General features: G+C 55.3%; 3 protein-coding genes across 3 annotated transcripts in view; all 3 read left to right on the plus strand.

Annotated features, from left to right (window-relative positions):
• The window catches only part of NECTIN2 (nectin cell adhesion molecule 2), a 40402-nt gene extending 37009 nt beyond the window's left edge, over positions 1 to 3393 (plus strand). Inside the window, exons 7-9 of the mRNA XM_017502423.2 lie at positions 1050 to 1113; positions 1246 to 1332; positions 2292 to 3393. Of these exons, the coding sequence (XP_017357912.1) occupies positions 1050 to 1113; positions 1246 to 1332; positions 2292 to 2561 (421 nt within the window). The 3' untranslated portion in view covers positions 2562 to 3393. The remainder of the gene's footprint in view (positions 1 to 1049; positions 1114 to 1245; positions 1333 to 2291) is intronic.
• Positions 3394 to 5358: 1965 nt separating this feature from the next.
• On the plus strand, positions 5359 to 16799 carry TOMM40 (translocase of outer mitochondrial membrane 40). Its single transcript, XM_017502429.2, has 10 exons — positions 5359 to 5447; positions 5544 to 5823; positions 6522 to 6589; positions 6964 to 7056; positions 8216 to 8317; positions 8397 to 8502; positions 13942 to 14064; positions 14285 to 14361; positions 14465 to 14567; positions 16165 to 16799. Exons 2-10 carry the CDS (start codon positions 5550 to 5552, stop codon positions 16302 to 16304), a joined length of 1086 nt encoding a protein of 361 aa, XP_017357918.1. The 5' UTR covers positions 5359 to 5447; positions 5544 to 5549; the 3' UTR covers positions 16305 to 16799.
• A 2277-nt stretch (positions 16800 to 19076) lies between these two features.
• APOE (apolipoprotein E) lies at positions 19077 to 23372 on the plus strand. The gene is made up of 4 exons (XM_017502430.2): positions 19077 to 19186; positions 19931 to 19996; positions 21728 to 21926; positions 22510 to 23372. The coding sequence occupies exons 2-4, from the start codon at positions 19954 to 19956 to the stop codon at positions 23228 to 23230; spliced, it is 963 nt and encodes a 320-aa protein (XP_017357919.1). The 5' UTR covers positions 19077 to 19186; positions 19931 to 19953; the 3' UTR covers positions 23231 to 23372.
• The last annotated feature ends 1657 nt before the right edge of the window (positions 23373 to 25029 follow it).

Here is a 25029-nt window from a genome sequence, read left to right on the forward strand (position 1 = left end):
GGAGGCAGAGGCGGGCAGATCACTTGAGCCCAGGAGTTGGAGACCAGCCTGGGCAACATGGTGATTACCCATGATGTAGGGGGCCCAGAAAGATGCTTTTCTTTTTGAGACAGAGTCTTGCTCTGTCGCCCAGGCTGTAGTGTAGTGGCGAGATCTTAGCTCACCACAAACTCCGCCTCCTGGGTTCCAGTGATTCTCCTGCCTCAGCCTCCTGAGTAGCTGGGATTACAGGCATGCACCACCATGCCGGGCTTATTTTGTATTCTTAGTAGAGATGGGGTTTCTCCATGTTGGCCAGGCTGGTCTCGAACTCCCAACCTCAGGTGATTCGCCACCTCGGCCTCTCAAAGTGCTGGGATTATAGGCATGAGCCACCGCACCCGGACAATCTCTCTTTTTCTTTTCTTTTTTTTTTTTTTGTTTTTTTGTTTTGTTTTGTTTTTGAGAGGGAGTCTCACTCTATCGTCCAGGCTGGAGTGGAATGATCTCAGCTCACAACAACCTCTGCCTCTCAAGTTCAAGCAATTCTCATGCCTCGGCCTTCCGAGTAGCTGGGATTACAGATGGGCACCACTGTGCCCAGCTAATTTTTGTATTTTTTGTGAAGATGGCATTTCACTATGTTGGCCAAACTGGTCTCGAACTCCTGGCCTCAGGTGATCCGCCCACCTGGCCCTCCCAAAATGCTGGCATTACAGGCGTCAGCCACTGCGCCCAGCCCAGCACCGTTCTTTCTTTCCCTCCCAGAGCTCACAGTGGGGCATGGTAATTATGAATAACATTTCAAGTACAAACTCAGTAAGTGCTGTGAGGGAGAAGTACAAGTTAGGTATGACCACGTAACAGGAATTCCTGATCCGCCCCGGGGAAACTGGAAGGCTTCCTGGAAAAAGAGGAATTCGTGGAATGAATAAAAACTCTTACTCCAGGCAAGAAAAGCGGGCAGAGGAAAGGGAGACCCAGGCAGAGGGAACAGCACGTGTTGTAACCATGGAGTGGGAGGGATGCTCTGGTCTTAGCCTCCACTTAACCTGCTTCCTGCCCCACAGCCTGGAGGGACCTCCCTCCTACAAGCCACCGACCCCAAAAGCGAAGCTGGAGGAGCAGGAGATGGTGAGCACTTTCCCTGCAGCCCAAGCTATCCCCACCTCCACACCCACCCCAGGGCTGGGAGGAGCCTGGCAGGGAGAGCCTGGCTGGGTGGTGGGGGCAGTTTCTGACCTCCCCTCCCCTCTCCTGCTGCAGCCCTCCCAGCTCTTCACTCTGGGGGCCTCGGAGCACAGCCCACTCAAGACCCCCTACTTTGACTCTGGCGTCTCATGCACTGAGCAGGTAGGAGCTCCTGGGAAGACAAAGGCGGGTTGGGGGTCTGGGTTGAAGGGCCAGGAGTCAGGCCTGGTGGAAGAGGTCAAAGACTAAAGGTCATAGCTCAAGGTCAAGGGTGTGTCCCTGGTTGGTGCTTAATGCATTGAGATGTGTTCAGGATTCCCTGTGGGGAGGTCAGGGGTAGGAAAGCACAGGATACAAGGTTAGAATTTAAAGTCGCCTGGGGTCTGGCCATGGTGGTTCACACCTTGTAAACCCAGCACTTTGGAAGGCTGAGGTGGGACGATTACTTGAGGTCAGGAGTTCGAGACCAGCCTGGCCAACATGGTGAAAGCCTGTCTCTACAAAAATTAGCCAGGCATGGTAGCAGGCTCCAGTAATCCCAGCTACTCAGGAGGCTGGAGGCAGGAGAATCGCTTGAACCCAGGAGGCAGAGGTTGCAATGAGCTGACACTGTGCCATTGCGCTCCAGCCTGGGAAACAAGTTTGATCGAAACTCTGTCTCAAAAAAAAAAAAAGAAGAAGAAAGAAAATGGATTATCTACATTTGCTGGGGACTGTGCCTGACGCTGGGACAAGAGAAATCAAGTCACTCCCCTCAGGGGTCTACTGAGGTCAGGACTCAGATACTCAGGTTTAGTTCAAGGCCCAAGGGGTTGTTTCAGGCTCAAGGTTAAGTACTTGAGATCAAGACTGAGGTGAATGGTTCATGGGGAAAGATTTACAGAAATCAAGGGACAAAGATGAGTCCCAGGATCCACAGGGTGAGATGCATAGCTGGGCTTTGGATTAGGGGTGGACCGAATGAATGTCCCAATGCAATATGGCCCCAGGGGATAAGGAGTGAGGTGGCATCTTGTTAGCATGAAGAGAGGGTGGTCAGGATTTTGGTGTCAAGGGCAGATTGGGAATCCATATCATGCATAGGAAGTGATCTTGAGTTCCCATCCCCTCTCCACCTCCAGGAAATGCCTCGATACCATGAGCTGCCCACGTTGGAAGAGCGGTCAGGACCCTTGCACCCTGGAGCCACAAGCCTGGGGTCCCCCATCCTGGTGCCTCCAGGGCCACCTGCTGTGGAAGCCATTTCCCTGGATCTAGAGGATGAGGAGGGGGAGGAAGAGGAAGACTATCTAGACAAGATCAACCCTGTCTATGATGCCCTGTCCTACGACAGCCCCTCTGATTCCTATCAGGACAAAGGCTTTGTCATGTCCCGGGCCATGTATGTGTGACCTGCCATGGGCCTGGCTTCTCAAGTCTCACCTGTTGATCCCTTAGCTCTCTTGCCAAGGATCTAGTGACCTGACCTCTGGCCAGGCCACTGTCAGATAACACATATCCATCTCATTTGTGACTTCTACCTTGGTGGCTCCACTATGAGCCCTAACCCATGATCCCAGAGAATCTCACCATGATAATGGAATCCTGGTAACTTTATCTCATGAGGCAGGAGGTGGGGAAGGTGTTTCTGCGCAACACCTGACCCTAAGGACTCCTCTCTCAGACTGTGACCTTATACCATACCTCTCACTTCCCACCAATGCCTTGACTCCCCCAAATCACAGAGAAGACCCTAGATCCATAATTTATCTTCAGGCAGTAAATTCCCAATAGGAGTGCTGAAGTGTGTTCCAAGATCTCCCTGCTGCTCAGACCTGAGCCCTCCAGGCAGCAGGGCCCCACTTACCCCTCCCCATCCTGTTCTCCAAACGTAGGGGAGAGGGGATTCCCCAGCCCAAGGCAGAGTTTTCCCTTGCAAGCAGAAGCCTTGAGGGTCCAGACCCTTCCCTGAGCCCCTCACCCACCCCAATTCCTGCCTACTGAGCAACAGCCCCAGCCTAGGGCCAGATGGGGTGAGGCCCATGCAGACTGTTGCCTTGACTGCCCAGCCTTGGGAGAAGAATTTACTGTTAACTTGAAGACTACTCAATCATTTTACCCCTGCCCAATGGAATAGGACCTAAACATCCCCCTTCGGGGTAAAGTGGGTCACCTGTATTGGGGGTAGGGATTGATATTGTTTTATACACTACATTTCCTACAAAATAGGAATTTATACTTTGACCAGGTCTTGTGTTTTCTGTGGGATGTGAAGGGGAATGAAGGAGTCTAAGGGCTTGAGAATCATTGAACTAGGGGTCAAGAGAGTTAAAGACAAAAACAAAGGGCCAAAGATACAAAAGAATTGAGAGTCATGAGCAAAAATGTTGAGTAATGGAAGGAGATGGGGAGGGGTCCAGGGCATGGTGTTTAATGAACATGAATAATTGCAACAGCAGTCTGACCAATGGAACAAAGATAAAAATAGGAACGGGCGAGGTGCAGTGGCTCATGCCTGTAATCCCAGCACTTTGGGAGACTGAGGTGGGAAGATCGCTTGAGCCCAGGAGTTAAGAGACCAGTCTGGGAAACACAGTGAGACCCCATCTCTATAAAATTAGCTGGGTGTGGTGGCACGCACCTGCAATCTCAGCCACTCTGGAGGCTGAGGTGGGAGGATCGATTGAGGCCACAAGTTCAAGGACTGCAGTGAGCTATGATGGCGCCACTGCACTCCAGGCTGGGCAACAGAGTCCAGCCCTGTCTCTAAAAACATAAAAATTAAAATAGTAGTACCGCAAGTATGAGAGGGTCAAGTTTAATGAATAAACAGCAAGTAAAAATAGACCAAAGGCAAAATCATGAATAATGTTCTAATACGATCTCAGAATATGGCGGGTAATAAGCCCGAATGAATGAGCCAGAGGCAGCGTGATGAATAATGAAAAAATAGGGACTGGGGGCCGGGCGTAGTGGCTCACACCTGTAATCCCAGCACTTTTGTAGGCTGAGGCGGGTGGATCACCTGAGGTCAGGAGTTCAAGACCAGCCTGGCAATCAAGGTGAAACCCCATCTCTACTAAATACAAAAAATTAGCCGGGCGTGGTAGTGTAGGCCTGTAGTCCCAGCTACTTGGTAGGCTGAGGCAGGAGACTCCCTCGAACCCGGGAGGCGGAGGTTACAGTGAGCCGAGATAATGCCATTGCACTCCAGCCTGGGAAACAAGAGCGAAACTCTGCCTCAAAAAAAAAAAAAAGAAAAAAAAATAGGGACGGGGGGCAAGGGAGGTAATGGACATGAGTTCACGGATCCAAACGTGATGGTTAATTACAGAAGAGCCGGAAGAAGGACGAAAGTGAACGGGCAGGCTAGGGCTAAAAGCAGTCCGGGCAATGAAACTCAAATGAATGGGGAGAAGGCATGATGGGTAATGGGAGAGGAATGAATGAGCCAAAGATAGAAGCCGCAGTGACGCGAGGAACAAGAGGTATGATGGGTAATAAAAGGGGTGGGTCTAAGGCAACTTTTCGGTAAGAGGTGATGAGGGCATTATGGGTAACGAGGAGCAGCGCAGGGTTCGCAGAAGAGATTAGAATTCTCCCGAGGCACTCTGGGAAGGGCCAGCACTTCCGGTTTTAGGTCAGCTACTCGGGACCAGAGGTGGGCTGGGTGCCCCGTTGCCGCGCTGCCTGGTGGGACGCGAGGCCTGACCTTGCTCTCTAGCCGCCTCTGCCGCGCAACCCACCTTTACCTGTCCTTCGACCCTGGCACGTTAGCCAATGAGAGCACCAAGCTAATACGCCATCAAGGTTGGCCCCGTACACGCTGGAGCCAATCAAAATGCTGCAAGGGTCAAAGCCGACCAATTATCTCAGCAACTTCGCCGCGGGGCGGAATCAAAAGGCGGTCTCTTCCAGGCGAGAGGCGGGGCGACGGCTCAGTGGGCGTGGCAAAATGCTCAACACAGACCAATGGTGGGATAGCACTGGAACCCGCGGCGACGCTAGCCAATAGGCGCAGGCGCGGCGAGCCAATGGGAAGGGCGGGAGGTGCGCCGAGACCTGCCTGCGAGTCGGAACCAATACAAAAGGACATTTGAGGAAACGTGGGCGGGACTTTATTCATAAGCCCAATGGAAAGACAGATCCTTGACACTGGTGGGCTGGCCTCAGAGCACACTGAACCAATGGGCTAGGCGGGGCGGGGCGACGGTGGTGGCGGCGGCGGCAGCGTGTTCGGTTGCGCGTAGCGCACGGGGTGGGAGCGGAGCCCAGGCCGGGAGCGGGCGCCGCCGCCAGTGAGAACCGGGACCCGGAACCAGGCGTGGGTTTGCTGGGGCTGAGTCTGGGGCGCGCGGGACCTGACCTTCGCCCTCTGACCTCTCCCCTCGCAGACGACCATGGGGAACGTGTTGGCCGCCAGCTCGCCGCCCGCAGGGCCGCCGCCGCCGCCAGCGCCGGCCCTCGTGGGGCTGCCGCCACCTCCGCCCTCGCCGCCGGGCTTCACGTTGCCGCCGCTGGGAGGCGGCCTGGGCGCCGGCACCAGTACGGGTCGAGGTTCGGAACGGACCCCTGGGACTGCAACCGCCAGCGCCGCAGGGGCCGCTGAGGATGGGGCCTGCGTCTGCCTGCCCAACCCTGGCACATTCGAGGAGTGCCACCGGAAGTGCAAGGGTGAGGGGCGAGGGTCCCCCCCCCCGGGGCTGCGATGGCCCGGATCTCGGGGGAAGGGGGAGGACACTGGGGACTTTGGGATTTGGCGCGCACCGTTGGAATCATTTAACAGCACTAGGAGGTGACGTTGGGATCGGATGTTGGAACGTTGGACTTGGGGCTTAGAATGATGGGATCAAATGGTGGAAACGGGATGGAATGCCACAGCAGTAGAGAAAAGCCTTAGGGACCTCAGGCGCCCCGGAATCAGCCAAGCCAGACTTGTCTTGTGATCGGGAAGGGAACTGAGGCCCAAGGTCACAGTGTCAGCAAGGTGTCAGCAACGTTCTGTGGGGGCGGAACCCAAACCCTCCGGATCCCAGCCTGGATCAATTAGAGTAGTAATAGTGGTAGAGGTTTATGGAACTCCGTTTTGTTGTCATTATATGTTAACTTTAGATCCTTGGGACAGTTCTGTGTGGTGAGGGTTCCATCTTACATATGACTAAAGTTGCTCAGCTAGTAGGTGGTGGCAGTGAGGTTTGGGCAGGTAAAGGCCCTGGCCCTGTCGAACTAGGCTGTACTACCTCTTTACAGTTGGGATCCTTTATGAGATGCTCTGCTGTGGGTCTCTGGAGAGAGCTGGGGGTGGCAGGGAAGGAAGAGATGAGAGTTGGTGTGGGGTCGGGGTGGAGTGTGACGGTGTTTCTCTTCTCCAGAGCTGTTTCCCATTCAGATGGAGGGTGTCAAGCTAACAGTCAACAAAGGGTTGAGTAACCATTTCCAGGTGAGCCTTCCTGGTGTCCTGGTACCCACCAGAGGTCATCCCCACCATCCCCCTGCATCCGCACATGCAGCCTTTACTCCTCGCGCAAGAGCTGGGCTCCTTGGTACTTGAAAAGACTCGGAGATGCAGTGCCAGACTAACTACTCAGTTTAGGGACGTAGAGTCCAGAGGTACTGTCTCCCCATAGCAGCTGGGCTGAGTGAAGGAACAGGTATGTGGGCCTACCAGTAGCACCTCCTTTCTCTGAGTCTCTCATGTAGTCAGGCCATGCCTCCCAGTGTTCATGCCCTGCCCAGCCCTGGGACCTTGTCCCTGCCCCTTTGATGGGCAAGCGCATCTGTCCAGGATCCTCACAATCCTCGCTCTTCTCCCAGGTGAACCACACAGTAGCCCTCAGCACAATCGGGGAGTCCAACTACCACTTCGGGGTCACATATGTGGGGACAAAGCAGCTGAGTCCCACAGAGGTGAGCTTCCTTTTGTCATCCATTCATTGTATCTTTCTAGTAACAAATATGTAGCCAAAATCCAAGCTAAAAAGGCCTCATCAGGAAAAGGTCATAGCTGCAGAGAGCTCGGGGATGGCGACTGCATCTCTCCGGTGCATTGGAACAGGAGTGATGCCATCATTCAGCAAACATCCCCTGAGTCCCTGCTTGTCCCCATGCTGTGCAATGCTGGGGGAGTGAACACAATACCCCTGTCACCAGACAGCTGTGAGCCAGGTAGAAAGGGCTGGGCTGGAGATCATGCAGAACTTTGACAAACTTGGCTTTGGACTTTCTCTAGGGGGTGATGGAGAGTCATATGGCACAGTTTGGTCAAGGGAAAGATGTGGTCCACAGGTTCATGCTGTAGAAATTGTTTTGTTTTGTTTCCTTTCTTTGAGACAGAGTCTTGCTCTATCACCCAGGCTGGAGTGCAGTGGCACGATCTCGGCTCACTGCAACCTCCACCTCCCAGGTTCAACTGATTCTCCTGCCTCAGCCTCCCAAGTAGTTGGAATTACAGGCGCCCGCCAACACGTCCAGCTAATTTTTGTATTTTTAGTGGAGATGGGATTTCACTGTGTTGGCCAGGCTGGTCTCGAACTCCTGACCTCAAGATCTGCCCGCCTCAGCCTCCTACAGTGCTGGGATTACAAGCGTGAGCCATTGCACCCGGCCGGAAATACCTCCTTAGAAGCATCTCTGGGGCTGCCACATGGGGGCTGGTTATTAGGGGAAGGGCCAAAACTGGAGGCCTAGACAGAGTTGGGGGGACTCAGGTCTCTGCTTCTATTGTTTTCCTTCAGTAAATGTGTTTATTCCACAAACCTTCATTGTACAACATATTCTGTGCCCAGCCCTGTGCTGGGCACACAGCAGTGACGAAACAGCCATGGGACTCACCAGTGGGTCAGGGAACAGATGTGTCTCCAGAGAGTAACAAGCTGGGATGGGCAGGGCCGACATGGGGGAACCCAAAAGTAGGGGAGCCTAACTCAGCCTAGGTGGTCAGAGAGGGCTTCATGGAGGAGGCGACCCCCATCCAAGGCTTTCTGACACTAGCCTTCTTGCCCCGGCCCACCTCATGTACTTACACAGTGCGGGGACTCTGACACCTGCCCTTCCCTCTGCCTCATAGGCGTTCCCTGTACTGGTGGGTGACATGGACAACAGCGGCAGCCTCAACGCTCAGGTCATTCACCAGCTGGGCCCCGGCCTCAGGTCCAAGATGGCCATCCAGGTGAGTGGGGTACAGCAGCTGCTGCTCTTCCGACCACCATGGGCAAGGAGCTGCCCTCACACCCGCCTCCTCCCAACAGACACAGCAGTCGAAGTTTGTGAACTGGCAGGTGGATGGGGAGTACCGGGGCTCTGACTTCACAGCGGCCATCACCCTGGGGAACCCAGACGTCCTCGTGGGTTCAGGTAAGAGGCAGAGGGTTTGGAGGGTGGTCACAAAACCGAAGTTCTGGCTTTCCTAGCAAACCTACCCCTTTTGTGCACCTCCTTTTCTGCCATCAGAGAAGTGGTTGAGCAGGAGTGATTTTGAAACATCAGGCAACATAGTACAGTGGGTGAGATGGTTCAGAACCACAGTGCAGTCTTAACTGAGATTTTATTTTGTATTTTAAAAAACTGGCCGTGCACAGTGGCTCATGCCTGTAATCCCAGCACTTTGGGAAGCCAAGGCGGGCAGATCACGAGGTCAGGAGATCAAGACTATCCTGGCTAACACAGAGAAAACCTATCTCTACTAAAAATATTAAAAAATTAGCTGGGCATGGTGGCAGCCTCCAGTAATCCCAGTTACTCAGGAGACTGAGGCAGAAGAATTGCTTGAACCTGGGAAGTAGAAGTTGCAGTGAGCCGAGATTGTGCCATTGCACTCCAGCCTGGGCAACAGAGCGAGACTCCATCTCAAAAAAAAAATTTAAGATGGGGTCTTGCTGTATTGGCCAGGCTGGTCTGGGAACTCCTGGCCTCAAGCAGTCCTCCCACCTTGGCCTCCCAAAGTGCCAGGATTACAGGTGTGAGCCACCTCGGCTGGCCAGGGAAAGAGCTTTTCAGCCTGTGGGCAGTGCAATCAGGACTCTTAAAAAGGACCTCAGGGAGGATGGTCACCTGACACCATAAGGCTTTGCAGAGCTTTGTCCTTCGCTCTGAGTGAGTCTGGGCAGAGCTTCTCACAGGACCCCACAGCTGACGTAGAGAGCAGACTCCAAAGGGTACCACTGGGAGGGAGTGGAGCCGGGAGAGGAGGTTGGATTCTGGATGTTGTTTGAAGGCCGAGCTGCTGGATTTACTGAGATCGGCTGGAGGCAATGACTCTGTACTTTTTGGCTGGAACTGAAGGATGGTTCCTGGCCTTGTGTCTTTGCACAGCCATCCGCTGTGTCGCGGAGAGCAGGCTTTTTTTTGGGCACTGAGTCCTGAGTGATTGGCTTGTACAGTTAGGGAGCCAGGGTTGGCTTCAGTCCCCTGGGAGTGCCCAGGCAGAGTCACCACTTCTCCCTGCAGGAGCCCAGGGAGACTTCTCAGAGGAGTGATCACCTCTGCGCTGCCAGAGGAGGGAAAAGGGCTACCGCAGCTGGGGCACAGGAGCAAGAACATTCCAGGCAGGGAGCAGTGAAGGGAAGGGCCATGGCGGAAAACCCAGGAAACAGGGAACCTGGAGACAGCAGCAGGTGCAGAGAGGCCTCCTAAGTGAGGCTGATCTGCAGGGCCCCGTGAGGAAGAAACCTTTCCAGCCGGGCATCGTGGCTCATGCCTATAATCCTAGCACTTTGGGAGGCTGAGGCAGGAGAACTGCTTGAACCTGGGAGGTGGAGGTTGCAGTGAGCTGAGACACACCACTGCACTCCAGCCTGGGCAACAGAGCAAGACTATCTTGGGGGGAAAAGGAAAAAAGAAAAGAAACCTTTCCAGCCCATTCCTGCCCTCATGGGGGTCCCAGGTCAGGCACAGTGGCTCACACCTGTAATCCCGGCACTTTGGGAAGCTGAGGTAGGTGGATTGCTTGAGGTCAGGAGTTCAAGACCAGCCTGGGCAACATAGCAAGACCCAAAGAATTAGAAATCGGGCATGTAGTCCCAGCTACTCGGGAGGCTGAGCTGGTGGGGCACGCGCCTGTGGTCCCAGCTACTCGGGAGGCTGAGCTGGTGGGGCACGCGCCTATGGTCCCAGCTACTTGGGAGCATGGGAAGGGGAAGTGATTCTGTTCTGGAGCTGAGGCCAAGCCGTCCAAGGCCTTGCAGCTGTGCTGTGGGGAGCCCACATCTTCTCAGGGCACAGGGGAGCCATGGCAGGTTCTGGGCAGGGGCTCAGCAAGGTCAGGTTTGTGCTTTAACATGATCTCTCTGTCGGCTGTTTGTGAGGTCACTTGAAGTTGGACCACAAGACTAGAGAGGAGGCTGTGGGTAGAGAAACGGGGTGGGTGCATGGCCCACAGATGGGAAGGATGGTTAAAGAGATATTTGAGGGTCTCAGGCTGGGCGAGGTGCCTCACACCTGTAATCCCAGTACTTTGGGAGGCCAGGGCGGGTGGATCACTAGGTCAGGAGTTCAAGACCAGTCTGGCCAAGATGGTGAAACCCCGTTTCTACTAAAAATACAAAAAATTAGCTGGGCATGGTGGCGTGTGCCTGTAATCCCAGCGACTCAGGAGGCTGAGGCAGGAGAATTGCCTGAACCCAGGAGGTGGAGGGTGCGGTGAGCCGAGATCGCGCCATTGCACTCCAGCCTGGGTAACAAGAGCGAAACTCCGTCTCAGGGAAAAAAAAAAAAAAACATTAGCCGGGTGTGGTGGCAGGTGCCTGTAATCCCAGCTACTCAGGAGGCTGCGGCTGAGAATTGCTTGAACCCAGGAAGCGGAGGTTGCAGTGAGCCGAGATTGCACTACTGCACTCCAGCCTGGGTGACAAAGTGAGGCTCTGTTTCAAAATAAATAAATAAATACATACATACATACTTGAGGGTCTCATGGCCTCAGTTCCAAGAGTTGCTGGGGCTCAGAGGCCAGAGTCTAAGTCACTCACTCTAGATGGCAGCTTTTCCCTCTGTGGGCTTTGGTTTCGCCCTCAGCTGAATGGGGGGATGATGCTGACCAGAATGGTCATGGTAGTGATTTTTTTCTCCGAGACAGAGTCTCTGTCGCCCAGGATACAGTGCAGTGGCACGATCTCAGTTCACTGTAAGCCACCTTCTGAGTTCAAGTGATTCTCCTGCCTCAGCCTCCCAAGTAGCTGGGATTACAGGCACGCACCACCATGCCCGGGTAATTTTTGTATTTTTAGTAGAGACGGGGTTTCATCATGTGGCCAGGCTGGTCTCGCACTCCTGACCTCAGGTGATCCGCCTGCTTCAGAGTGCTGGGATTACAGGCTTAAGCCACTGGGCCTGCTGTGATTTTTCTTTTTAAGACAGAGTGTCACTCTGTCTCCCAGGCTGGAGCACAGTAGCACAATCATGGCTCATTGCACCCTCAACCTCCCCAGGCTCAGACGATCCTCCCAGCTCAGCCTCCTGAGCAGCTGGGACTACAGGTGTGCATCACCACACCCAGCTAGTTTTTTGTACTTTTTGTAGTGATGTGGGTCTCGTCATGTTGCCCCAGCTGGTCTGAGACTCCTGCACTTAAGCAGCCTTCCTGCCTCAGCTTCCCAAAAGTGCTAGGATTACAGGGGTGAGCTACTGCGCCCCACCAGTGTGGTGGTGATTTAACAACCAGTGATCTGGGTCGGGGGTTCATTTGTGTCATCTCGTCGAGGAAGGAGATTCACACGGTGGCTTGCCTGAGCCCATGGGGACCGGCTCTAGCCCACATCTGAGCTCAGCCTCTCTAAAAGATGCCACCAGGGCACCGGCCATGAACTCATGGCCACCTTCACACCCACCAGGCTCACGTTGGGGGATGCCACCAACACTCAGCCATTCTAGAGCTCCACCCAGCTGTGCCTGCAGGTGTGGAAGGCCCATATTTCTGCAGCTCCAAAGAGAGGGCTCCCGGCTGGCTCCAGGCTAGCAGGCCAGCCCACACCCCCTGTGGGGCCCCAAGTCTGCCCCTCTGGTTGTCTTTGTCTGGGAAACATCTTTGCACCTGACTTGCTCTGTGCTGTCTCAGCTTCTCTGCGTGCCCTCACTCTTGTGGCCCCCCACCCCCACTTCCCTTCTCCACAGGTCTTCCTCTTAAACGCAGGCTGCAGCCTGGGACCCTGTCTGCGCGGCTGTGGTGGATTTCTCAACTGTGGACTTATTTCTTCAATCCCTCTTCCCTCTTCATTTCTGAGTGTGTTTCCTGACTCTGCAGATACATCGTTGCTTTTTTTCTTTTACATATTTTTAAATTTCTTATTTTTGAGACAGGATCTCTGTTGCCCAGGTTGGAGCACAGTAGCATGATCACAGCTCACTGTAACCTTGACCTTCTGGGCTCAAGCAGTCCTCCCACCTTGGCCTCCCAAGTAGCTGGGACCATAAGCATGTGCCACCATGCCTGGCTAAATTTTTGAATAGATTTATTTGTTGGTTGTTTGTTTATTGAGACAGATTCTCGCTCTGTCACTCAGGCTGGAGTGCAGTGGCTCACCGCAGCCTCCACCTCCTGGGCTCAAGCCATCCTCCAGCCTCCCACCCAGCCCCCTTAGTACCTGGGATTGCAGGTGCGCACCAGCTCACCCAGCTAATTTTTTTATTTGCCATGTTGCCCAGGCTGGTTTTGAATTCCCAGTACAAACAAACCTCCCACTGTGCCGTCCAAACTGCTGGGATTACCACAAGCATGAGCCACTGTGCCTGGCCCTTTTTTTTTTATTTTTAGTGATAATCTATAGTTTCATGAAATTTTTAAATTTTTTGTGGAGATTGGGTCTCACCATATTACCTAGGCTAGTCTCCAACTCCTGGCCTCAAATAAACCCTCTTGCCCCAGCCTCCCAAAGCATTTGGGATTACTGGCATGAGCCACCACTGTGCCTGGCTTTTTTTTTTTTCTTTTTTTTCTTTCTTTAGAGATGGGGTCTCACCATGTTGCCCAGGCTGGCTTTGAACACCTAGGTTCAAGCGATTAATCCTCCCTCCTCAGCCTCCTAAATAGCTGGTATTACAGACATGTGCCACCACACCAGGCTTGTTTTCTTTCTCTTTCCCTCCCTGTTTCCTAGTCTCTTCCTCCCCATTTCATCTGCCCCTATAAAATCATATTTGTGGTGTGTACCCTGCTAGGCTTCAAAGACACCAAAGCGAATCTGTCTATATCCTGAGGCTTGAGAAGGCAGCCCAGAGGGAGCGGTCCTCTTGTGCAGCAAGCACTGCCTACTGGAGGAACAGAGGGAGATAGACTTGGACCTCACTCAGTGTAGCAAGTCTGAGTGACAGCTGAGTGCTCATCAATTCCTCACAACCCCAAGAGGCAGCCAGGGTCACAGAGAGACGCCGCCGGTGTCCATGATCACCAGCCAGCCTGTGGCAGGGCTGGGATTCGAACCTAGGCCGTGCACTCTGCTCAGCTGCCTCTCAGCTGCAGAGTGGCTCAGAGCCCGGGTTTGGGAGGTGTGGAGGCTTGGATTCCACCCCTGACACATTTCATGAGCACGAGTGAGTGACTTACCTGTCAGCTTTTATAAGTGATGGTAGATAAATACTGACCACATGGGCTTGTGTCAACCAGATGAGATCCTTTGGGTAATACAGTCATGGCAGGGCCTGGGACACTGACCTATAGCATGAACTTCTGGGTGATGGGTTGGGAGAAAGGAGCTCGTGTGGGAGGCCTAAGAGCAAGCGCAGGCCTCCAGCAGGGATGACCCTAGAAGGCTTCCTGGCCTGGCACCCAGGGTGGGTGAAAACTGATCATCATTTTGCCCACAGGAATCCTCGTAGCCCACTACCTCCAGAGCATCACACCTTGCTTGGCCCTGGGTGGAGAGCTGGTCTACCACCGGCGGCCTGGGGAAGAGGGCACCGTCATGTCTCTAGCTGGGAAATACACATGTGAGCCTGGGGCCAGGACTCCTGGGGCTGAGGGTAGAGGGTGGAGGGCTGGGGGCCAGGACTCCTGGGGCTGAGGATGGAGGGCAGGGCCCTGAACTCTTGGGACTGAGGGTGGGGGGCTGGGCTCCTGGACTCCTGGGTCTGAGGGAGGAGGCCTGGGTTCCCAGATGCCCAAGTCCCCTTGGTAATGAGCCCCTACCCCCACCCTGCTCTCTGACAGTGAACAACTGGCTGGCAACGGTAACGTTGGGCCAGGCGGGCATGCATGCAACGTACTACCACAAAGCCAGTGACCAGGTGAGTGGGTCCAGGGACTGGCTGGTGCTGCTGGGAGCTGCTGGGCCTGGAAGTCCAGGTAGGGCCACTCACTAACTCTCATGTGTTGCCCCGGCCCCTCCAGCTGCAGGTGGGTGTGGAGTTTGAGGCCAGCACACGGATGCAGGACACCAGTGTCTCCTTTGGATACCAGCTGGACCTGCCCAAGGCCAACCTCCTCTTCAAAGGTAAAGGCTCAGTTTCCCTATTCGGGAAGCAAGCAAGAGGTGACTCAACTCTGAGTGGGCTTATAGACCACCACAGGTGCTGGGGACCTGTGAGCCTCCAAATTACCAGGGAACGCTTGTTAAAAAGTAGGTGGATAACCCTCTGCTGTGTTTTATGCTTGAAAAAAAAGTAGGTGGAGCAGCCAGGTACAGTGGCACACGCCTGTAATCCCAGCAGATTGGGAGGCCAAGGCAGGTGGATCACTTGAGGTCACAAGTTCGAGACCAGCCCGGTCCACGTGGTGAAATGCTGTCTCTACTAAAAGTACAAAAATTAGCCAGGCGTGGTGACATGCAACTGTAATCCCAGCTACTCGTGAGGCTGAGTCACAAGAATTGCTTGAACCCGGGAGACAGAGGTTGCAGTGAGCCGAGATTGCACCACTGTGCTCCAGCCTGGGTGAGAGTGAGAGTCTGTCTCTAAAAAAACTAAATAAATAAAATGAAGTAAATAAATAGATGTTTTTTAAAAAAAATTAGGTGGATCATCTGATGGGTGTTTGGGCTGAGTTGGAGCTTTGCACATCCCCTCCTGACCCAGCCAGCGAGCCCTCTCCCACTCCCTACACTTGACCCTCTTACTTTTCTGAGACTGGTCCCAGTCTGTCACCCAGGCTAGAGTGCAGTGGTGCAATTGCAGCTCACTACAGCCTCCACCTCCCGGCTCAAGCAGCCTTCCCACCTCAGCCTCCTCAGTAGCTGGGACCACAGGTGCACGCCATCACACCTGGCTAATTTTTTTTTTAATTTTTTGATAGAGACAGGGTTTTGCCATGTTGCCCAGGCTGGTCTTGAACTCAAGCCTTGGCCTCCGAAAGTGCTGGAATTACAGATGTGAGCCACCACCCCTGGCCAGGGTAGAAGGCACCTTGGAAGCATCCAGCCTGCCCCATTCATCTTACATTAGTAGAAACAGGCTTCCAGAGGCTTCAAGGTCACAGCCAAATCCAGACCCTCATGTCAGGCTCACTGGCTGCAATTTCAATGTCCAGTCTTTTTCTTTTGAGACAGAGTCTTGCTCTTGTTGCCCAGGCTGGAGTGCAATAGTGCGATCTTGGCTCACCACAACCTCTGCCTCCTGGGTTGAAGCGATTCTCCTGCCTCAGCCTCCCAAGTAGCTGGGATTACAGGCGCGAGCCACCGGGCGCAGCCCCTCAATGTCCACTCTTAAGTCCTCTTGGCTATCTGTGGCTCACAGATATTGGGTGATTGAGCCTCCTGCTTAGCAGTGCTGGGGACACAGTGGTGATCAGCTGTGTCTTCACAAGGCTCAGTGGGAGGAACAGATCATCCCCAGAGTGGGCAGGACTAGTGGGGGAACCTAGGCGGATGGAGGGCTTTCCAGAGGGCAGGGTTCACTGAGTGGAGAGCAGAGGAGTGAGCCAATTGCTGCAACATGAAGTTGCTGGGGGTGTGATGGGGTTTCTGGGTGGCGGGAGCAGTGTGGCTGAAGGTCTGGGAGCTATGGGCCCGTGGCTGGTATTCGAGGTGGCCAGGAACTCCACATGGACACAGGGTGGGAAGCTGGCACGCCTTTCACCTCAGCTCCTCCCCGCAGGCTCTGTGGACAGCAACTGGATCGTGGGTGCCACGCTGGAGAAGAAGCTCCCGCCCCTGCCCCTGACACTGGCCCTTGGGGCCTTCCTGAATCACCGCAAGAACAAGTTCCAGTGTGGCTTTGGCCTCACCATCGGCTGAGCCCTCCTGGCCCCGCCTTCCACGCCCTTCCTCCTCCAGATTCCACTTCCACCTCCCCTCCCTTCCCTTCCTCCTCAGGGGTCGAGGGGGACAGCGGAAAGGAGGGACCCCGCCACCCCAGCAGCTGAGGAGGGGATTCTGGAACCGAATGGCGCTTCAGGATTCCGAGTACCACAGGCAGCGTGCTCAGGGGACCTCGAGTCCCGGGAGGGATTCCGGGATTGCAGGGCGTGCAGGATTCTGAGCACCAGGGGCAAAGGTGGCCAGACAACCTCAGGGAGGAGTGTCCTGGCGTCCCCATCCTCCAAAGGGCCTGGGCCCGCCCCGAGGGGGCAGCGAGAGGAGCTTCCCCATCCCCGGTCAGTCTGCCCTGCCCCGTCCACTCTCCCATCTACTCGGTATAAATCATGTTTATAAGTTATGGAAGAACCGGGACATTTTACAGAAAAAAAAAAAAAAAAAAACAACAACAAAAAATATACGTGGAAAAAAAAAAAAAAACGATGGGAGGCCTCCATTGATTCTCAAGCCTGGCTGGCCTTGTTTTGAGCATTTCATCCGGAGTCCAGCCCAGCCGGATCTTCCCCCAGCCGCCCGCAGGGGGCGCCAGAGGGCTGGAGCACGGAAAGCTGCGGAGCCACACGCCTGGCTTGATGCTGCATTGAGCGCGGCTCAAGAGGGGTACAGCATGGTCTGGGGGTCGTCTCCCCAGCCGGAACATCCACCCTGCAGGGAAACACCACCGGCCTTCCCTTGCCCGAGGGTAGGTTCTCAACGTCACTCACCCCATCTTGACCTGGCTGGAGTGGCTACGGAGGACTTTGTTCCTGCAAACTGAAACAGTGCAGATGACACTATCTGAAAGCAGAGATGGGGGCAGGGAGCTAGGCGAGGGTTCAAGCTACTAGGAACAGCTGCAGAATAACTACGGTTCTAGGAACTGCTGTGTTGGGAAAAAGGGGCTCCAGAACTCAACAGGCTTGGGAGAAGGGGGCTAGAGGGCAGACTAGGCTCCTGATGCAGCCATGGGGGCTGGGTCACATGTGTCTGAGAATGTGGTGCTGTCTGGATTTTTGCCAACCTAGGGCTGGGGTCAGCTAACGCCGACCACCATCAATCCCCAGCCTCCTCCAAATGGGAACTGAAACCCGTCTGCCCCCAGGGTCTGGGGAGGGAGGGCTGCTGAGTAGAGCCGACCCCCTGCCAGCCAAAGCAAGCAGGCCCGCCCCGGCACTGAGGCCTCCTTTCCAGGACCAGATGTGCAGAATCCTCTGATCCCACCCCCTGCAGGAGCCGGGAATGAATCCCAGCCCCTCCGGTTCTCGCTGTGTGGCCTTGCTGTTGACCTCGATGCTGACACTGCTGTACCACCAGTTTCTCTGAAACATCTGGAGTTTATAACAGGGCTGTTAGGAAAGTGACAGCGTCTGAGTGTGCACTGTGGCCTGTCCATCGCTCGCCCCAACATAGGACCGCTGTGTGCCAGGGCTGTCCTCCGTGCTGGGTACACATGCTAGCTTGTCACCAAATGTATCGGTCACACAGCTGGCAACTGGCAGAGCCAGGATTCAAGCCCTGGCAGTTTGGCTCCAGAATCCTAACCCTGACCCAGAAGCACAGCTTTAAGCCCCTGGAAACCAAAATGCCTGTGCCAGGCTGGGGAGGTGCTGGAATCTCATTTTACATGTGGGGAGGGGGCTCCCCTGTGCTCAAGTTCACCACCAAACAGGAAGCTATGATTAAAACCAGATCCCACTCTCAAAGCCCAGACTCAGCACATGCATCACATTGTTCCCTGTTCCCACCCCTCCCATCCCACTCTGTTCAGCCCCCATCCCCCTATTTCTTTCCTTTTTTTTCTTTTTTGAGATGGAGCCTACTCTTGCCCAGGTTGGAGTACAGTAGCACAATCTCGGCTTACTGCAACCTCCACCTCCCAGGTTCAAGCGATTCTCCTGCCTCAGCCTCCCAAGTAGCTGGGATTACAGGAGACCGACACCATGCCCAGCTAACTTTTGTATTTTTTTTAATAGAGACGGGGTTTCGCCATATTGGCCAGGCTGGTTGAGAACTGCTGACCTCAGGTGATCCACCCACCTTGTCCTCCCAAAGTGCTGGGATTACAGGTGTGAGCCACCAAGCCTGGCCTCCCCCCGACTTTTTTTTTTCCAAAGAGGCTGGATTGCAGTGGTGAGATGTCACCTCACTGCAACCTCTGCCTCCCAGATTAAAGCGATTCTCCTGACTCAGCCTCCCAAGTAGCTGGGATTACAGGTGCCCGCCACCAGGTGTGGCTAATTTTTGTATTTTGAGTACAGCTGGGTTTCCACCATGTTGGCCAGGCTGGACTCAAACCTCTAACCGCAAGTGAGCCGCCCACCTCAGCCTCCCAAAGTACTGGGATTACAGGCGTGAGCCACCACACCCAGCTCCTCCCATCTCACTTCTGTCCGGCCCCCTAGCCCCACTTTCTTTCCGGGATTCAGAAGTCCAGGTCCCAGCCCCTTCTCCAGAGTGCATTCTTCCTGGCAGAGGAAAGGATGGGGTCAGGGAAGGAGGACTCTGGGCGGCAGCCTGCAGGTTCCCCTTCCGTGGTTGGCCCCCAGAATGGAGAAGGGTGTCTGGATTACTGGGTGAGGTGTCCTCCCTTCCTGGGGACAGTCGGGGGTGGTCAAAAGGCCTCTATGCCCCACCTCCTCCCTCTGCCCTGCTGTGCCAGGGGCAGGGGGAGAACAGCCCGCCTCGTGACAGGGGGCTGGCCCAGCCCGCCCTATCCCTGGGAGAGGGGGCGGGACACGGAGAGCCCTATAATTGGACGAATCTGGGAGCCTCCAGTCCTACTCAGCCCCAGCGGAGGTGAAGGACGCGTTCCCTAGGAGCTGGTGAGAAGCACAGTGGAGGGCGCACAGCTCAGCTCAGGGGCCTCTAGGAAGATGTAGCTGGGACCTCCGGAAGCCCTGGCCTCCGGGAAAGAAGTCTCAGGAGAGCTACTTGGGGTCAGGCTGGGGAGAGGAGGAGTTGGGGGTGAGGCCAGCGGCAGGGGAGTGGACCTGGGCAGCAGAGGTGACCTGATCCGCTAGGTGGGGTGGGGAGAGCAGCTGGACTCGGAGCTAAGCCAAAGCAGGACCCCACAAGTTGTCACTGTCATTTATTGAGCACCTACTGGGTGTCCCCATTGTCTTCTGACCTCCCTACTTGGGGAGCCAGAGGCAGCGACAGTGTAGCTAGCCGCCGACTGGAGAACTTTAAAATGAGGACTGAACTATCTCATAAATGGAAAACGGCGCTCAAATGTGAGGTTGCAGCTTAGAATGTGAAGGGAGAATGAGGAATGCGACGTTGGGACTGAGATGGAACGGGCGGTGGGGAGGGGGCAGGGGGTGAAATTTGAACCCTGGGAGAGGAAGATGGAATTTTAACTATGGAGGCCGACCTGGGGGATGGGGAAATGAAAGACGACCAGAAGGCAGTTGAATAGGCACTGGGTGGGGGACGGCTTGGTGAATGTCTGTGTTGGGATTAGGCTTTTGCCGATAGTGGAGCAAGGCTTTGAAGACTAGGCTGGAGTGGGGCCTGGTTGGGGGTGGGAGTTCTCACTGGGGGTTGATTGACTTCTCCCTCCCCAGACTGGCCAATCACAGGCGGGAAGATGAAGGTTCTGTGGGCTGCACTGCTGGTCGCATTCCTGGCAGGTATGGGGGCGGGGCTTGCTCGACTTCCCTGCTTCTCCCCCCCCAACACCCACCTCCTGGCCCCATTCAGGCAGGCCCTGAGTCCCCTCTTCTGCTGGTCTGTCTTCTCCTTGAAGGGAAGGCTCAGGTCTGAAGCTTCTGTCCCGCTCCCTGGCTCTGAATAGCAATTGACACTCTCTGGGCCTGTTTCCCCAGTCCTTGAGATGAGAATTAGAAATGTTTTTTATGTTTTTGGCGGGTTGGGGGGGGTGTCAGCCTAACTCTGTCACCCAAGCTGGATGGAGTGCAGTGGCACAATACTGGCTCACTGCTGCAACCTCCACCTTCTCCCGGGTTCAAGTTATCCTCCTGCCTCAGCCTCCCCAGTAGCTGGGATTACAGGCACACGCCACCATGTCCAACTAACTTTTGTATTTGTAATAGAGATGGGGTTTCACCATGTTGGCCAGGCGGGTCTCGAACTCCTGACCTCAGGTGATGTGCCTGCTTCTGCCTCCCAAAGTGCTGGGATTACAGGCATGATCCACCCTGCCCGGCTGGGAGTTAGAGGTTTCTAATGTGTTGTCAGGTAGGTAGTGAATACCTGTGACGGATCACCTGTGACGGATCAACTGTGATCTTTATTCCCCATCACCCCACACAGCCCTGCATGGGGCGCACAAGGACACTCAATACATGCTTTTCCATTGGGCGTGCTGGCTCACCCCTGTAATCCCAGCACTTTGATAGGTGGATTACTTGAGCACAGGAGTTCAACACCAGCCTGGGAAACATAGTGAGACCCTGTCTCTACTAAAAATACAAAAAGTAGGCCACACATGCTGGCTCACCCCTGTAATCCCAGCACTTTGGGAGGCTGAGTCGGGTGGATCACGAGGTCAGGAGATTGAGACCATCCTAGCTAACATGGTGAAACCTCGTCTCTACCAAAAATACAAAAAAAAAATTATCCGGGCATGGTGGCAGGCACCTATAGTCCCAGCTTCTTGGGAGGCTGAGGCAGGAGAATCACTTGAATCCAGAAGGCAGTGGTTGCAGTGAGCTGAGATCATGCCATTGCACTCCAGCTTGGGCGAAAGAACCAAACACCGTCTCAAAAAAAAAAAGAAAGTAGCCAGGTGTGGTGCCCCAAACCTGTGGTCCCAGCTACTCAGGAGGCTGAGGCAGGAGGATCACCTGAGTCCAGAAAGTCAAGGCTTCAGTCGACCATGTTCAGGCTGCTGCACTCCAGCCTGGTGGCCGACAGAGCAAGACCCTGTCTATAAATAAACAAATAATGCTTTTCGACAGGGGCAGTGGTTCACGCCTGTAATCCCAGCACTTTGGGAGTCCGAGGCGGGCGGATCACAAGGTCAGGAGATCGAGACTATCCTGGCCAATATGGTGAAACCCTGTCCCTACTAAAAGTACAAAAAATTAGCCAGGCATGGTGGTGTGCACCTGTAGCCCCAGCTACTCAGGATGCTGAGGCAGGAGAATCGCTTGAACCCAGGAGGCGGAGGTTGCAGTGAGCCGAGATCAGTCCACTGCACTCCAGCCTGGGCGACAGAGCGAGACTCCACCTTAAAATAAATAAATAAATATCGCTTTTCAAGTGATTAAGCAGACTCCACCCCTCACCCTGCTCACCATGGCTCCAAAGAAGCCTTTGTGGAGCACCTGTGTGCCAGGTAGTGGGTGCCTGGCTGGGGGCAGAAGGACCCTGACCCACCTTGAACTTGTTCCACACAGGATGCCAGGGCAAGGTGGAGCAAGTGGTGGAGCCGGAGCTGGAGCCGGAGCTGGAGCCGCACCAGCAGGCCGACTGGCAGAGCGGCCAGCCCTGGGAGCTGGCGCTGGGTCGCTTCTGGGATTACTTGCGCTGGGTGCAGACACTGTCCGAGCAGGTGCAGGAGGAGCTGCTCAGCTCCCAGGTCACCCAGGAACTGACGTGAGTGTCCCTATCCCGGCCCTTGACCCTCCTGGTGGACGGCTGCACCTCCCCAGGTTCAGGTTTCATTAAGTCTGTCCTGTCATCAATGCCTGGGCGTCTGGGCCTCTGCAGGTTCTAGCTTCCTCTTCCCGTTTCTGACTCCCGGCTTTAGCTCTCTGGGATTCCCTCTCAGCTCTGTCTGTCCCTCCTCCGTTCTGACTCAGTCTCTCACACTCGTCCTGGCTCTGGCTCTGTCCTTCCCTAGCTCTTTTGTATGTGTGTGTATGATAAGAGAGAGACAGAGATGGGGTCTCACTGTGTTGCCCAGGCTTGAACTACTGGGCTCAAGTGATCCTCCCTCCTCGGCCTCAAAGTTCTGGGAGCAGAGGCCTGAGCCACCCTGCCCGGCCTCCTGCCCCTTCTTCGTCTCTACCTGTGCTCTCTGCATCTGTCCGTCTCTGTCTCCGTCTCTTGGCCTCTGCCGCGTTCCCTTCTCTCCCTCTTTTTCAGGTCTTTGTGGCTCATCCCCACCTCGCCTGCCCTCACCCAGCCCTTCTCCCCGCCTTCCCCTGTGCGCACACCCTCCCCCTCTCGGCCGCAGGGCGCTGATGGAGGAGACCATGAAGGAGTTGAAGGCCTACAAGTCCGAGCTGGAGGAACAGCTGAGCCCGGTGGCGGAGGAGACGCGAGCCCGGCTGTCCAAGGAGCTGCAGGCGGCACAGGCCCGGCTGGGCGCGGACATGGAGGACGTGCGCAGCCGCCTGGCGCAGTACCGCAGCGAGGTGCAGGCCATGCTGGGCCAGAGCACCGACGAGCTGCGGGCGCGCCTCGCCTCCCACCTGCGCAAGCTGCGCAAGCGGCTCCTCCGCGACGTCGATGACCTGCAGAAGCGTCTGGCCGTGTACCAGGCCGGTGCCCGCGAGGGCGCCGAGCGCGGCGTCAGCGCCATCCGCGAGCGCCTGGGGACCCTGGTGGAGCAGGGCCGCGCGCGGGCCGCCACCGTGGGCTCCTCCCTGGCCAGCCAGCCGCTGCAGGAGCGGGCCCAGGCCTGGGGCGAGCGGCTGCGCGCGCGGATGGAGGAGGTGGGCAGCCGGACCCGCGACCGCCTGGACGAGGTGAAGGAGCAGGTGGAGGAGGTGCGCGCCAAGCTGGAGGAGCAGGCCCAGCAGATGCGCCTGCAGGCCGAGGCCTTCCAGGCCCGCCTCAAGAGCTGGTTCGAGCCCCTGGTGGAAGACATGCAGCGCCAGTGGGCCGGGCTGGTGGAGAAGGTGCAGGCCGCCGTGGGCGCCAGCACCACCCCTGTGCCCAGCGACAATCACTAAATGCCCAGGCCTGCGGCCAGGGGACCCCACTCCACCCCGTGCCTCCTGCCTCCGCTCAGCATGCAGCGGGAGACCCTGCCCCCAACCCAGCCGTCCTCCTGGTGGGCCCTAGTTTAATAAAGACTCACCAAGTTTCACCGCAGCTGCTGGCCTCCCTGTGTGATTTTCTTTAAGCTCCAGCCTCAATTTCTCTTTCTGCCCGCACACTAGCCACACAGTTCTCAGCCCATCCTCCCTCTCTGTGTCTTAGACGGAGTCTGGCTCTGTCACCCAGGCTGAAATGCAGTGAGTGGTTGGATCTCAGCTCACTGCAACCTCTGCTTCTTGGGTTCAAACGATTCTCTTGCCTCACCTTGGGTTCAAGCAAATCTCATGTCTCAGTAATTAGGATTACAGGCTGGTGCCAATATACCTGGCTAATTTTTGTACTTTTAGTAGAGCTAGTCTTGAACCGACCTCAAGTGATCTACCCACCTCAGCCTCCCAACATGCTGGGATTACGGGCATTAGCCATCGTGCCTGGCCTCTGCCCCTCTTCCCCACTCCTTTTTTCCTTTTTCCGAAACAAGGTCTCACTCTGTTACCCTTGATCACAGCTCACTGCAGCCTCCACCTCCTGGACTCAAATGATCCTCCTGCCTCAGCCTCTCCAGTAGCTGAGACTACAGGCGCCCAACCACCAGGATTAATTTGTGTGGGGTGTGTGTGTGTGGGTGTAGATGGGGTCTGGCTTTGTTGTGCAGGCTCATGTGGAACTCCTGGGCTTAAACGTTGCTCCCACCTTGGCCTCCTGAGGAGCTGGGACTACTGGCTAGCACCACCACACCCGCCTATTTACTTTTACTCTTTGTAGACATGAGAGGTCTTACTATATTGCTCAGGCTGGTCTCCAACTTCTGGGCTCAACCGACCCTCCCCCATCGGCCTCCCAAGTGCTGGGATTCCAGGAGTGAGTTGCTGTGCGGGCCTGCCCATCTTAATAACACTGGTTCCTCAGAGTTGCAACCCCAAGTGAGCTGAGACTGGTGCCTTTATTCTGAAGCCATTTTTATTTTGTTCTGCTGTCTTTATTCTCCCTCCTTCTCTCCTCCAGTCTTATCTGATTTCTGCCTCCTTCCCAGTCTCCTCCCCCTCCCCCTCCTCACCCCCTTCCTCCCCCTCCCCCTCCTCACCCCCTTCCTCCCCCCGCCCCATGTCTCTCCATGCTCTCCTTAGGAGATGTCATTTTCTGGCTTCCTGTTTTCCTCCACCTCTCTTTTATCTCTCCCTCCTACAGTTTCTCTCTCCCAGGCCTGCTTTCTTTCCCCCCTCCCTTCTTCATCTGGGTTTGTTCCTCTGCCACTAGATTTTATTTGAGCCCCTTGCTTCTCCAGTTCCCTTCTAGCTAGCTGTCCCTTCACCCACTAGGAACTGGGCATCCCTGCCCCAACCCTCATTTTCTTTCCATTTTTTTTTTTTTTTTTGACAGGGTCGCACTCTGTTGCCCAGCCTGGAGTGCCGTGGTGCGATTTTGGCTCACTGCAACCTCCTCTTCCCAGATTCAAGCGATTTCTCCTGCTTCAGCCTCCGGAGTAGCTGGGATTTCAGGCATGCACCACCACACCCTGCTAATTTTTGTATTTTTGGTAGAGATGGGGTTTCAACAAGTTGACCAGGCAAGTCTCAACCTCCTGATCTCAAGTGATCTGCCTGCCTCAGCCTCCCAAAGTGCTGGGATCACAGGCATGAGCCACCCCACCCAGCCTATCCCTCATTCTCCATCCTTTCCTCCAGCTGTGATGTCTACCCTTCGTGTCTCC

This window comes from Cebus imitator, unplaced genomic scaffold (assembly GCF_001604975.1).
Source record: "Cebus imitator isolate Cc_AM_T3 unplaced genomic scaffold, Cebus_imitator-1.0 Scaffold296, whole genome shotgun sequence".
Lineage (NCBI taxonomy): Eukaryota > Metazoa > Chordata > Mammalia > Primates > Cebidae > Cebus > Cebus imitator.